Raw genomic sequence first — 13,834 nt, 5'->3', positions numbered from 1 at the left:
CATTTGTTTTGTCTTTGTTTTACACACCTGGTTTCAATTCCCCAATTACATGCTCTTTATTTAACCCTCTGTTTTCCTCATGGTTTTTGTGCATGTTTGTTTTATGTATTTCAGTCCGTTTGTGTGGGCTTGGTATATCTACATGTATTTGATGATTTTGAGTAAAGTTACTTTTATTAGTCATCTCTGCTGTCCTGCGCCAGACTCCTCTGCACCAGCTACACCCAGACCATTACACAACTAACTTACAAAAATAATTTCTCCCAACTCACTTGTTAATTCTCAATTTTTTGAGTAAGTGTAACAAATAACACAAAATGACAATTAAATACAAATTTTGGCATTTCAAAAATATTCAGTGATCAATATCGCCACCCTTCTTTTCAATAACTTCCATGAGCCTTCCATCCATGAAGTCTGTCAGTTTCTTGATCTGTTCACGATCAATTTTCGCTGAAGCAGCAACCACAGCCTCCCAAATGCTGTTCAAAGAGGTGTATTGTCTTCCCTCACTGTAAATCTCACATTTGAGAAGGGTCCACAAGTTCTCAATAGGATTTAAGTCAGGTGAGGAATGGGGCCAGGTCATTATTCGGGCATCTTTGAGGCCCTTGCTGGCTAGCCAAGCAGTGGAGTACTTGCATGCATGTGTTGGAGCATTATCCTGCAAAAAGATCATGGCCTTCTTGAATGCTGAGGACTTCTCCTGTACCACTGCTTGAAGAAAGTATCTTCCAGAAACCAGAAGTAGGTTTGGGAGTTGAGTTATCTTCAACCCGAAAAGGTCCAACTACCTCATCCTTAATGAAAGCAGCCTATACCAGTAACCCTCCTCCACCTTGCTGGCGCCTGTCTCGAAGTGGTGCCCTGTGTCCATTACTGATCCAGCCACAGGCCCATCCATCAAGAGTCACTCTCATTTCATCTATCCATAAAACCTTTGACAAATCTGTCTTCAGGTATTTCTTTGCCCAATCTTGACACTTCAACTTGTGAATATTATTCAGTGGTGGTCATGGTTCAGCCTTCTCGACCTTGGCCATGTCTCTGAGCACTTGACACCTTGTACTTCTGGACACTCCAGGTAGGTTGCAGTTCTGGAATATGGTGGCACTGGAGGATAAGGGGTTCCTGGTAGCTTGACGTTTAATTCCTATCAAGTCTTTTGCAGTTAATTAGCGCCTTTTCTTCTCCAATGCGTTTTTTTGCACCCCAGTTGACTCTTCGCAAACAAAACGTTTGATTGTCTGGTGGTCACGCCTCAATAGTTTAGCTATTTCGAGTGTTGCTTCAGTCTGAAAGGTATTTTACAATTTTTGACTTTTAATTAAATCAGTTAAATCTCTTTTTTGGCCCATTTTACCTGAGGTAATGAAGCTGCCAAATAATTATGCACACCTTGATATAAGGTGTTATTCACTTTCGCCACACCCTCCCTCATTACACATATACATATCACCTGAAAATTATTAAATCCAATAAGCATTCAAGTTTATATGGTTTGGAATTGGAAAATGTGCATAGAAATAATGATAAGACCAGAATACTCACTTGCCTAATAATTGTGCACGCAGTGTAGTCCTTTTCATTGTGTAGTATTCTGAATTATTTCATTTCTTTCTGAACAGACAACAGTAATTCTATAACTTTGGCAAATGTATTTCAATAAATCAGATAAATAATTGTTCATGCCATGAGAGGTACCGGATCCGGCCAAATAGGCTGCGTAGCGAAATAGTCCAAAACGGAGAGGTGCCGGATCCTGTTCTGGCAAGATCTGACTCAAATTAAGCACTGCACCCATCTAGTGCCGGTTCAAACCCCCTTTGCCTCCAGGACAGACTGAATTTTTCGGGGCATGAATTCTATTAGGTGTCAGAATATTTGGTTGCTCAATTGGTATCAAGAGACCTAACGTGTGCCAGGAAAACATTCCCCACACCAGTACACTACCGCCACCGGCCTGTACCGTTGACACCAGGCCAGGGGCGAAAATCTGATATCAACTTTGGAGGGGACAATTACATTACATTTTCTCAAGAGCAATTCCTGAGGGGGACACCAAAAGTAGTGCTGTAACACATAGCCTACATTGTAATATGGTAAATGTATATTGAGGAACCAAAGAAATAAGGTGTTTGCCGTACTCCTAACTACCGGTACCCAAAACTACACAACTAATCACAACAGCAATACCATTGCCTTTAACAAATCTTAGTTCAGTCACCAGTTTAAGTTGAGAGTGGGGGTATCCATGGCATTTTCCAATTTTGTTCCTATTTTACAAGTCAAAAAAATGGAGAACCTTTCATAATGTTGCCAAACAAAGACTCAACAAACTTACCTGAGACTCCCTGTCTCTGCCAGTCTGTCCCTGCATATCTGTCCCCAACTCTGCTGTCTGTGTGCCATCTGTTGCCTGCTCTGCCTAATGACATCATTGTTAAACATTTCCATTAGAATTTCATTTCTTTCTTATGAACATTTTATCAACTAGTCTTTGCGATATTAGGCTACTAGGGTTCTTACTTTGCGTTTTGGTGTACTGAAAAATACTCTGATGTCCGTCTTTTATTTTTCTGCCATTTTTCTACCTGGCTGGCTGGCTGGCTACACACACACACAGTGTGTAGGTTATTTACAGTAGGAGATGGGCTTCTATCATCTTATCTTTTATCATTCTATTTGGGCTTCGATCTAAAAGGTAGCTACCAAATGTGAAATGGATTAAAATGACAAGAGTTGACAGCTGTATGAGTTCACCATTTACACAACATATGCTGCAACCTTTTGTAATTTTAATAGTTTGTTTCATATTGGCTGGCTTCCAACAATAGCTGAATTTGCAAAGCTAGCGAGCACCAATTCCGTTTCAGTGGTGTTTGCTATAATCTTTGCTACCCGGGTTAAATAAAGGTGAAATAAAATAAATAAATAAAAGTTCCCTTGCGACAATTTAGCTTTTGCAACGAGACCATTAAATATATTTAAGACAATGGTAGAAGAGAGTGTAGTTCAGTTTGGACTTCAGTTTATCGCTAACCTTATCGCAGGGACTTTGAAGCACTAACTTACATCATCTGCATGCTGATCTTGGAATAAATTGACGATAGCAAAGATTCCATCTTTGACGAGGCCACATAAATGGAATAGGTACTAGCTAGCTTAATAGTTAATATTTGCGCGCTAGCTCTGCATATTCAGCTAGTGTGTGTGCGCGCGATTGACTGGATTAACCTCACGTCAGTTACGTTCATTGAGTGCCTTTCAGACAGTAGATACGACCCCTCTGTTACCTTGCCAACTAAGGAACTGGCAGAGGATCAAAACATTGTGAGGCAAAGGGTGGGGGGGTCACAATCTTTTGAAACTTAAAAACGCGCTATTAAGTGTCTATAATCAGCACAATTGCTTTCATTGCGTATTATTAATATTATTTAAATTACATAGTTATGTTTCAGTGATATATTGGGGGGGACAAATCATATTTTTCCAAGGATTGGGGGGTCGTGTGTCCCCCGTCCCCCCCGGGATTTCCGCCCCTGCACCAGGCATGATGGGTCCATGGATTCATGCTGCTTACACCAAATCCTGACTCTGCCATCAGCATAACACAACAGCATTTGTCGGTGATCGCATCCCCACTGGAGCCGCTTCTTCTTGTTTTTAGCTAAGGAAAGGAACCCAGTGTGGTCGTCTGCTGCAATAGCCCATTCGTGGCCAGGATTGACAAGTTGTGCGTTCCGAGATGCCCTTCTGCGCCGTTATATGTCTGTTTGTGGCCCGCCTGTTAGCTTGCACGATTGTTGCCATTTTCCTTCGACCGATCTCATCAACAAGCTGTTTTTGCCCACAGGGCTACCGCTGACTGGATGTTTTTGTTTGTTGCACCATTCTCTGTAAACCCTAGACACTGTCATGTGTGAATAGCCCAGGAGAGTGGCTGTTTCTGAGATACTAGAACCGGTGCACCTGGCACAGATGATCATACCACTCTCAAAGTTACTTAGGTCACTCGTTTTGCCCATTCTAACATTCAATTGAACAGTAACTGAATGCCTCGATGCCCGTCTTATATACCAAGCCACAGCCAAGTGACTCACTGTACAAGCGATCCATTTTTGTGAACAGGGTGTTGTACCAAATAAAGTGGCCAGTATGTGTACGTTATCAACGGAGAAGTGTTAATAAAAATGCTCTCAATTCTTGTATAGCATTCTGCTCATAAATGTACATGTAAGTCGAATTCAGTGTAAACTACTTCCTTTAAGAAAAACAAGGGATAGAACAAATTGGGTAGAGAAAAAGGTCATCAAATATCTGGTGAAAGACTTATTTCACATTTCTGAAAGAACACATTGTTATTTTCTGGAATGCAATCTACAAAGTAGTACAACATTGCTGTGATATGAGTGTATGACCTGACCATGTTATAATCAGTGATAAGATTCCCAAGTACAACAGGTCTCACAAGTACAGAACAAACAGCCAACATTCCAAATCACAGCCCTCAAGTCTCTCAGTGCTTTTATACTCCATCTATCATCTGTGCCTTTTTCTTCTTCTTCTTCTTCTTCTTCAGGGGTATAATGTCCTCTTCTGGCCTCTTCTGCTCCTCATCGGTCTTAGCATTAGGTGAGGATTCTCCACAGTGCTCTACCTCTCCACACTCCCCCTGGAGAGCTTTCCTTTTCTTAGGGACAGGGCTGTTATTATGGTCCTCTCTTTCTGCCTCATCTCCTTTGTTGTTCTTCATCATAATTTTCTCTGAGCTGGGGGACTCCGGCAGGGAATGTGTAACCGCGCTGGGGAGAGCTGCTGATAGGAGGTCTGTGACTGACACTGCTGCCTCTCTCAGTCTCATTTCCATTTCACTGTCACTGTCACTAGAATAAAATTGCAGAAACAAACATTTATTACAGTATGCAATGCTACTGTATAAGGATTCCTCCCAATGTAGAAATGAAGGTGACATCAAACCACCTCACACATCCCAATGGTTAAAAGGCCTAAATAGAACAAGCATCACCTTGAGCTGGGGATGGGCCTGCGCCTTACAGGAGGAGGGGGCTCAATAGTAAATTCTCCTGGGACAGATGTGGTGAACAGCCGGAAACCTTCAAAACCAAGAAATAAGATCAAGACCACATCCAGCATCTACATCACATCTGACAACACATCTTGTAATTACTGTATCAGTTTCAATGCAAACCAATTTATGGATAAACCCTTACCATCTTCACATTTGGTTGACTCTGTGCAGGGTCTTGATGTTTCTGCAGAGATCACTGAAATACAACTGAACATCAAATTTCATAGTTGGATTAAAGTAGGTGACTGAAAAGTAGACAGGTGATGGTAACATGAGGCAAAGGCTATAACAGTTTGATGTAGCTAGCTAAAATAGCAAAACTGATGTTTATTAACATTTTCCCATGACATATAAGAAATACCTGTCAGGTCCAGGAATGGCTGAAGAATTGCAACATTTACCTAGAACTAACGCTGCAGATAGCAATACTGGGTGATTTGAAAAGTCATAGTCAATCGACCAATAATATAATAATTATTTTAGAAAAAATGTTTCCTTAATTTACAATCTATAGAAACGATGAGAATAGAAAGGTTCAGTACTTTTGTGAAGCATCACAGCACAGTTGAAAAATATATGGCAAATAGAAATCCAAAATGGATGGTGTTAAGGGATAGATGGGAGAGCTTGAATGGAGCTGAAGGGTGGGACTAACAACAACAAGAAAACAAATGTAAAAGATATGGGGTCTGTAAAAAGTATATAGGTTCAGAACATTTGTGAAATAGCACAGTTACAATAGAAATCAAACTGGATGGAAATCAGAAATAGAGGAAGGCCATGACTAAAAACAAACAAAATATAACTATTGTAAAATAGATTGTGTCTGTAAAATGTGTATAGCATGTATAAACTGAAGGTAAGCCTAAGTGTTATTGTTTATTAGTTTACTCCAATTGTGGGAGGGGCGGGTAGGGTTTGCAGAGAATAATAAAGGTATATTCTAAATTATATTCTAAGTGTGTGTGTGATTATAATATATATATATATATATATATATATATATATATATATATATACACACACATACTGCTCAAAAAAATAAAGGGAACACTTAAACAACACATCCTAGATCTGAATGAAAGAAATAATCTTATTAAATACTTTTTTCTTTACATAGTTGAATGTGCTGACAACAAAAAAAATCACAAAAATAATCAATGTAAATCCAATTTATCAACCCATGGAGGTCTGGATTTGGAGTCACACTCAAAATTAAAGTGGAAAACCACACTACAAGCTGATCCAACTTTGATGTAATGTCCTTAAAACAAGTCAAAATGAGGCTCAGTAGTGTGTGTGGCCTCCACGTGCCTGTATGACCTCCCTACAACGCCTGGGCATGCTCCTGATGAGGTGGCGGATGGTCTCCTGAGGGATCTCCTCCCAGACCTGAACTAAAGCATCCGCCAACTCCTGGACAGTCTGTGGTGCAACGTGGCGTTGGTGGCTGGAGCGAGACATGATGTCCCAGATGTGCTCAATTGGATTCAGGTCTGGGGAACGGGCGGGCCAGTCCATAGCATCAATGCCTTCCTCTTGCAGGAACTGCTGACACACTCCAGCCACATGAGGTCTAGCATTATCTTGCATTAGGAGGAACCCAGGGCCAACCGCACCAGCATATGGTCTCACAAGGGGTCTGAGGATCTCATCTCGGTACCTAATGGCAGTCAGGCTACCTCTGGCGAGCACATGGAGGGCTGTGCGGCCCCCCAAAGAAATGCCACCCCATGACTGACCCACCGCCAAACCGGTCATGCTGGAGGATGTTACAGGCAGCAGAACGTTCTCCACGGCGTCTCCAGACTCTGTCACGTCTGTCACGTGCTCAGTGTGAACCTGCTTTCATCTGTGAAAAGCACAGGGCGCCAGTGGCGAATTTGCCAATCTTGGTGTTCTCTGGCAAATGCCAAACGTCCTGCACGGTGTTGGGCTGTAAGCACAACCCCCACTTGTGGACGTCGGGCCCTCATGGAGTCTGTTTCTGACCGTTTGAGCTGACACATGCACATTTGTGGCCTACTGGAGGTCATTTTGCAGGGCTCTGGCAGTGCTTCTCCTGCTCCTCCTTGCACAAAGGCGGAGGTAGCGGTCCTGCTGCTGGGTTGTTGCCCTCCTACGGCCTCCTCCACGTCTCCTGATGTACTGGCCTGTCTCCTGGTAGCGCCTCCATGCTCTGGACACTACGCTGACAGACACAGCAAACCTTCTTGCCACAGCTCGCAGTGATGTGCCATCCTGGATGAGCTGCACTACCTGAGCCACTTGTGTGGGTTGTAAACTCCGTCTCATGCTACCACTAGAGTGAAAGCACCGCCAGCATTCAAAAGTGACCAAAACATCAGCCAGGAAGCATAGGAACTGAGAAGTGGTCCCCACCTGCCGAACCACTCCTTTATTGGGGGTGTCCTGCTAATTGCCTATAATTTCCACCGGTTGTTTATTCCATTTGCACAACAGCATGTGAAATGTATTGTCAATCAGTGTTGCTTCCCAAGTGGACAGTTTGATTTCACAGAAGTGTGATTGACTTGGAGTTACATTGTTGTTTAAGTGTTCCCTTTATTTTTTTGAGCAGTATATATATATATAAAATTAAAATTAAATTTAAATTAAAAAGGAAAAAATAAAATAAATAATATCGGCTGTTTAATCGGTGTCGGATTTTTTTGGTCCTCCAAAAATCAGTATTGAAAAATCATAACCGGTCGACCTCTAATATATATACAGTGGGGGGAAAAAGTATTTGATCCCCTGCTGATTTTGTACGTTTGCCCACTTACAAAGAAATGATCAATCTATCATTTTAATGGTAAGTTTATATGAACAGTGAGAGACAGAATAACAACAAAAATAGATAAAAACGCATGTCAAAAATGTTAGAAATTGATTTGCATTATAATGAGAGAAATAAGTATTTGACCCCCTCGCAATCAGAAAGATTTCTGGCTCCCAGGTGTCTTTTATACAGGTAACAAGCTGAGATTAGGAGCACACTCTTAAAGGGAGTGCTCCTAACCGCAGTTTGTTACCTGTATAAAAGACACCTGTCCACAGAAGCAATCAATCAATCTGATTCCAAACTCTCCACCATGGCCAAGACCAAAGAGCTCTCCAAGGATGTCAGGGACAAGATTGTAGACCTACACAAGGCTGGAATGGGCTACAAGACCATCGCCAAGCAGCTTGGTGAGAAGGTGACAACATTTGGTGCGATTATTCGCAAATGGAAGAAACACAAAAGAACTGTCAATACCCCTCGGCCTGGGGCTCCATGCAAGATCTCACCTTGTGGAGTTGCAATGATCATGAGAACGGTGAGGAATTAGCCCAGAACTACACGGGAGGATCTTGTCAATGATCTCAAGGCAGCTGGGACCATAGTCACCAAGAAAACAATTGGTAACACACTACGCCATGAAGACTGAAATCCTGCAGCGCCCGCAAGGTCCCCCTGTTCAATAATACATTTACATGCCCGTCTGAAGTTTGCCAATGAACATCTGAATGATTCGAGGACAACTGGTGAAAGTGTTGTAGTCAGATGAGACCAAAATGGAGCTCTTTGACATCAACTCAACTCGCCGTGTTTGGAGGAGGAGGAATGCTGCCTATGACCCCAAGAACACCATCTCCACTGTCAAACATGGAGGTGGAAACATTATGCTTTGGGGGTGTTTTTCTGCTAAGGGGACAGGACAACTTCACCGCATCATTTGACGGGGCCATGTACTGTCAAATCTTGGGTGAGAACCTCCTTCCCTCAGCCAGGGCATTGAAAATGGGTCGTGGATGGGTATTCCAGCATGACAATGACCCAAAACACACGGCCAAGGCAACAAAGGAGTGGCTCAAGAAGAAGCGCATTAAGGTCCTGGTGTGGCCTAGCCAGTCTCCAGACCTTAATCCCATGGAAAATCTGTGGAGGGAGCTGAAGGTTCGAGTTGCCAAACGTCAGCCTCGAAACCTTAATGACTTGGAGAAGATCTGCAAAGAGGAGTGGGACAAAATCCCTCCTGAGATGTGTGCAAACCTGGTGGCCAACTACAAGAAAGGTCTGACCTCTGATTGCCAACAAGGGTTTTGCCACCAAGTACTAAGTCATGTTTTGCAGAGGGGTCAAATATTTATTTCCCTCATTAAAATGAAAATCATTATATAACATTTTTGATAGAGGTTGACCGATTAATCAGAATGGCCGATTAATTAGGGCCGATTTCAAGTTTTCATAACAATCGGTAATCGGTATTTTTGGCCACCGATTTGCCGATTTAACTTTTTTTAAAAACAACTTTTATTTAACTAGGCAAGTCAGTTAAGAACACATTCTTATTTTCAATGACGGCCTAGGAACGGTGGGTTACTGCCTTGTTCAGGGGCAGAACGACAGATTTTTACCTTGTCAGCTTGGGGATGCAACCTTACGTTAACTAGCCCAACGCTCTAACCACCTGCTTTACGTTGCCAAGGTAAGTTGCTAGCTAGCATTAAACTTATCTTATAAAAAAAACAATCAATCAATCATAAACACTAGTTAAACTAGTAATATCATCAACCATGTGTAGTTATCTAGCCTGTCCTGCTTTGCATATAATCGATGTGGTGCGCATTCGCGAAAAAGGACTGTCTTTGCTCCAACGTGTACCTAACCATAAACATCAATGTCTTTCTTAAAATCAATACACAAGTATATATTTTTAAACCTGGATATTTAGTTAATATTGCCTGCTAACATGAATTTCTTTTAACTAGGGAAAATGTGTCACTTCTCTTGCAAACAGAGTCAGGGTATATGCAGCAGTTTGGGCCGCCTGGCTCGTTGCGAACTGTGAAGACTATTTCTTCCTAACAAAGACAGCAGACTTCGCCAAACGGGGATGATTTAACAAAAGCGCATTTGCAAAAAAAAGCACAATCGTTGCACGACTGTACCCAACCATAAACATCAATGCCTTTCTTAAAATCAATACACAGAAGTATATATTTTTAAACCTGCATATTTAGCTAAAAGAAATCCAGGTTAGCAGGCAATATTAACCAGGTGAAATTGTGTCAGTTCTCTTGCGTTCGTTGCACGCAGAATCAGGGTATACAGAATCTGGCTCGTTGCGGACTAATTTTCCAGAATTTTACGGAACTATGAAATAACATTGTAGGTTGTGCGATGTAACAGGAATATTTAGATAAAATACGGAAATACGGAACGTATGTCACTGAAAGAATAATGTATTCGAGATGATAGTTTCCGGATTTGACCATATTAATGACCTAAGGTTTATTATATTATAGTTAAGTCTATGATTTGATATTTGATAGAGCAGTCTGACTGAGCGGTGGTAGGCAGCAGCAGGCTCGTAATAGTCAAAGATATATGGTTTAGAGAGAAATAGTGGACGCGTCATAATTCCTGTAATAACTTGCGGCTGAACTTGAAAGGGGTTCCTTCGTTATTTTACCGTTCATGTCTTCCATAGAGAATGTCTTGATCTACTTCAAATAAGGTCTGTGTTTTGTGCTTAAACCGCCTCGGCGTTTTGATACCCGTGTAAATCTCACTAGGTAACGTTTGTCAACATATTTTCATAAATCCACTCTACAAAAAAATGAGCTTCGCTTATATTGATCAGAGTTATATCCTATGGATATCTACACAGTTATAAAATTGGCAAGGTGGTGTAAGCCTAAACCAAACACAGACCTTATTTTAAATGAATCTAAAAATATCCTATGGAATAAATGAAGGAACCGCTTTTCAGATTTTGCTAGGTGTCATGGGAATTGTGACTCACACTTTGGCAGTCAATTCTTACCATGCCCATTATTAAAATAGGATTTCCTGCATATAGAAATTACAGTTTGTTTTCAGCATTCATCACAGGTAACTTATACTCTATTTTTATTATTCAAACAGTTGAGAGTATTTGTCTCCTAAGCAGACTCTTCAGTATTGTTGTCACTTCAGAGCTGTGTGTGTGTGGGGATATATATATATACACATATTTAAAAAAGCATAATAATAATCGGTCGATTAATCGGTATCGGCTTTTTTTTGGGCCTCCAATAATCGGTACCGGCGGTAAAATCATAATCGGCCGACCTCTAATTTTTGACATGCGTTTTCTGGAATTTTTTTTTGTTATTCTGTCTCTCACTGTTCATATAAACCTACCATTAAAATTATAGACTGATAATTTCTTTGTAAGTGGGCAAACGTACAAAATCAGCAGGGGATCAAATACTTTCCCCCCCCCACTGTATACCCCAAAAATATATGGGGGATTGGAAATGACCAATTACATTGATGGAAGCAAAACTCTATCCACAATATTAAAGCTGATCCACCCCCTAAATTAATATATACATATAATAAATATAAAATAAATACCTGTCAAGCATAGCCCCTAATTTCTTTGCAACGTGCGCACGGAACTCCGGGGTCGTCTGCAACTCGTTCCCATCATGTTCATGTTTAGATACAGCCACACTGTTGACCATGGTATACCATAAAACAGTATAAGTGTAGCTGGTAAAGCCAAGCTTGAAACAAAACCTATATTCATGATGAGTCAAAAATAGAGAGGGGATAGCATGATTTCAGAGTAAATTAAAACTTACCGACGGGATTGCTTGACATTGCTTACCCCATCTAAAACAACAGTAACGTTAGTTACTGTTAGGACTTTGCTGTCGTTTTGGGGTATGATAGATTTGCTCGTTGGCTCAAGATTTCACACACTTAGCTAGCCATCTCCCACCCCACATTTGTTATGACTAACTGTTAGCTAACTAACTACACCCTGTGTCTTAGCTAAAGCAAATGGTACACTTAAAGTTCGGCTGAATTTACCTGCCGGGTTGGCATTGTGTGTACCATTAGTTCCATATGTGCCAAAACTCCAAGCTGCTTCCTTAAAATGTTCTAGATCTTCATCTTCATCTTCACTGCTTGCGTCTTCGGCCATCGTCCCAACAGGCGCTGACATGTTGGATCGAGCACGTGTGGCTACAAAGCAATGCACTATGGGTAATTAATTATTTCAGGGCAAACGGTTGTCACTAGTTACCCCAGCCACAAAGTCCAAATTGGCTATGTATCGTAAACATTTATGAAAACACAAATTAGCTTTTTGGTCTTAATTTAAGATTAGGCATAATGTTTGCAGCGTGGTTAAGGTTTGGTTTAAATATTATTTTAAGATGATAAATTGTAGAAATGGGCGTGGTATAGCCATAATTATGACTTTGTGACTGTGGTAACTAGTGGCGACAAGGGCAGACCAGAGTTTGACGAGTGAAGCCAAAATTTTTCTTCAATTGCTTTTGTTTCTGCAGAATATAAAAGGCAATGTTAGGTGGGCTTCTAGTTCTTACCAGATACTCACCAAGTACACAGCCAAAGATGTAAACAATAGTATTTGACAGAGTCTATGGTACCTGAAATGTAACATTCAAGACACCACACTTTGTAGTCACTGAGATGTCTTGTCATAAAACACATTAATCTATAGGCAAAAGTACAATATGTTCAATAAAAATCAACGGGGTTTCAATTTACTCAGTATGTGGGTCCAACTAAATAAGAGTGAAAAATTATATCAGTAGCGATCATGTTGTAAAAGCCATAATTAGTGTTAATTTCAAATCAAACTTTGCCACATGCGCCGAATACAAGTGTAGACCTTACCGTGAAGTGCTTACTTACAAGCTCTTAACCAACAATGCAGTTCAAGAAGAGTTAAGAAAATTTTGAACAAATAAAAGAAAGTAAAAAATAAAAGTAACACAATAACGAGGCTATATACAGGTGGCACAGGCATCGAGTCAGTGTGCGGGGATACAGGTTAGAGGTCATTTGTACATGTAGGTGGGGGTGAAGTGACTTTGCATAGATAATAAACAGTGAGTAGCAGCAGTGTACAAAGCAAATGGGGGGGGGGGGGGGGGGTCAATGTAATAGTTCAGTGGCCATCTGATTAATTGTTCAGCAGTCTAATGGCTTGGGGGTAGAAGCTGTTAAGGAGCCTTACTCTCCAGTCAGTCCATGACTTGGATGACTGGAGAGTCTGACAATTTTATGGCCTTTCCTCTGACACCACCTATTATAGAGGTCCTGGATTGCAGGAAGCTTGGCCCCAGTGATGTACTAGGCCGTATGCACTACCCTCTGTAGCGCCTTACAGTCAGATGCCGAGCAGTTGCCATACCAGGCGATGATGTACCGGTCAGGATGCTCTCAATGGTGCAGCTGTAGAACTTTGAGGATTTGGGGACCCATGCCAAATCTTTTCAGTCTCCTGAGAGGGAAAAAGTTTTGTCATGCCCTCTTCATGACTGTCTTGGTGTGTTTTGACCACGATAGTGTGTTGATGATGTGGACACCAAGGAACTTAAAACTCTCGACCCGCTCCAGTACAGCCCCGTTGATGTTAATGAGGCCTGTTCGCCCCGCCTTAACCTGTAGTCCACAATCAGCTCCTTTGTCTTGCTCACATTAAGGGAGAGGTTGTTGTCCTGGCACCACACTGCCAGTTCTCTGACCTCCTCCCTATAAGCCGTCTCATCGTTGTCAGTGATCAGGCCTACCACTGTTGTGTCATAAGCAAACTTAATGATGGTGTTGGAGTCATGCTTGGCCACGCAGTCGTGGGTGAACAGGGAGTACAGGAGGGGACTAAGTACACACCCCTGAGGGTCTCCAGTGTTGAGGATCAGACGTGGCAGACGTGTTGTTGCCTACCT

General features: G+C 41.6%; 1 protein-coding gene across 2 annotated transcripts; it reads right to left on the bottom strand.

Annotated features, from left to right (window-relative positions):
* Positions 1-4,246: 4,246 nt before the first annotated feature.
* Positions 4,247-12,094, bottom strand: LOC106585494 (protein CUSTOS). 2 transcript variants are annotated; one of them, XM_014171764.3, is made up of 6 exons: positions 11,943-12,094; positions 11,711-11,741; positions 11,481-11,579; positions 5,235-5,299; positions 5,030-5,117; positions 4,247-4,886 (listed from the first exon to the last, which is right to left on the bottom strand). In XM_014171764.3, exons 1-6 carry the CDS (start codon positions 12,076-12,078, stop codon positions 4,529-4,531), a joined length of 777 nt encoding a protein of 258 aa, XP_014027239.2. In that variant the 5' UTR covers positions 12,079-12,094; the 3' UTR covers positions 4,247-4,528. The 2 variants fall into 2 exon arrangements, with proteins under 2 accessions (XP_014027239.2, XP_014027241.2); XM_014171766.3 differs by lacking the exons at positions 11,481-11,579; positions 11,711-11,741 and having other exon boundaries at positions 5,235-5,288.
* Positions 12,095-13,834: the final 1,740 nt, after the last annotated feature.

The sequence above is a fragment of the Salmo salar genome, chromosome 24 (genome assembly GCF_965601325.2).
Source record: "Salmo salar chromosome 24, fSalSal1, whole genome shotgun sequence".
NCBI lineage: Eukaryota > Metazoa > Chordata > Actinopteri > Salmoniformes > Salmonidae > Salmo > Salmo salar.
Note: the sequence above shows the minus strand (reverse complement) of the source record. Positions and strands in the feature narration are given on the sequence as shown.

Bases quoted from the DNA above. Each gene is read 5' to 3' on its own strand.
- LOC106585494 (XM_014171764.3), bottom strand. From the start codon at position 12,078: ATGTCAGCGCCTGTTGGGACGATGGCCGAAGACGCAAGCAGTGAAGAT. The intron at 11,580-11,710 runs GTAAGTTTTAAT...CATGGTCAACAG, and splicing joins AATGTCAAGCAATCCCGTCG to TGTGGCTGTATCTAAACATG. The intron at 5,300-11,480 runs GTATTTATTTTA...TTTGATGTTCAG, and splicing joins TTAGGGGCTATGCTTGACAG to TTGTATTTCAGTGATCTCTG.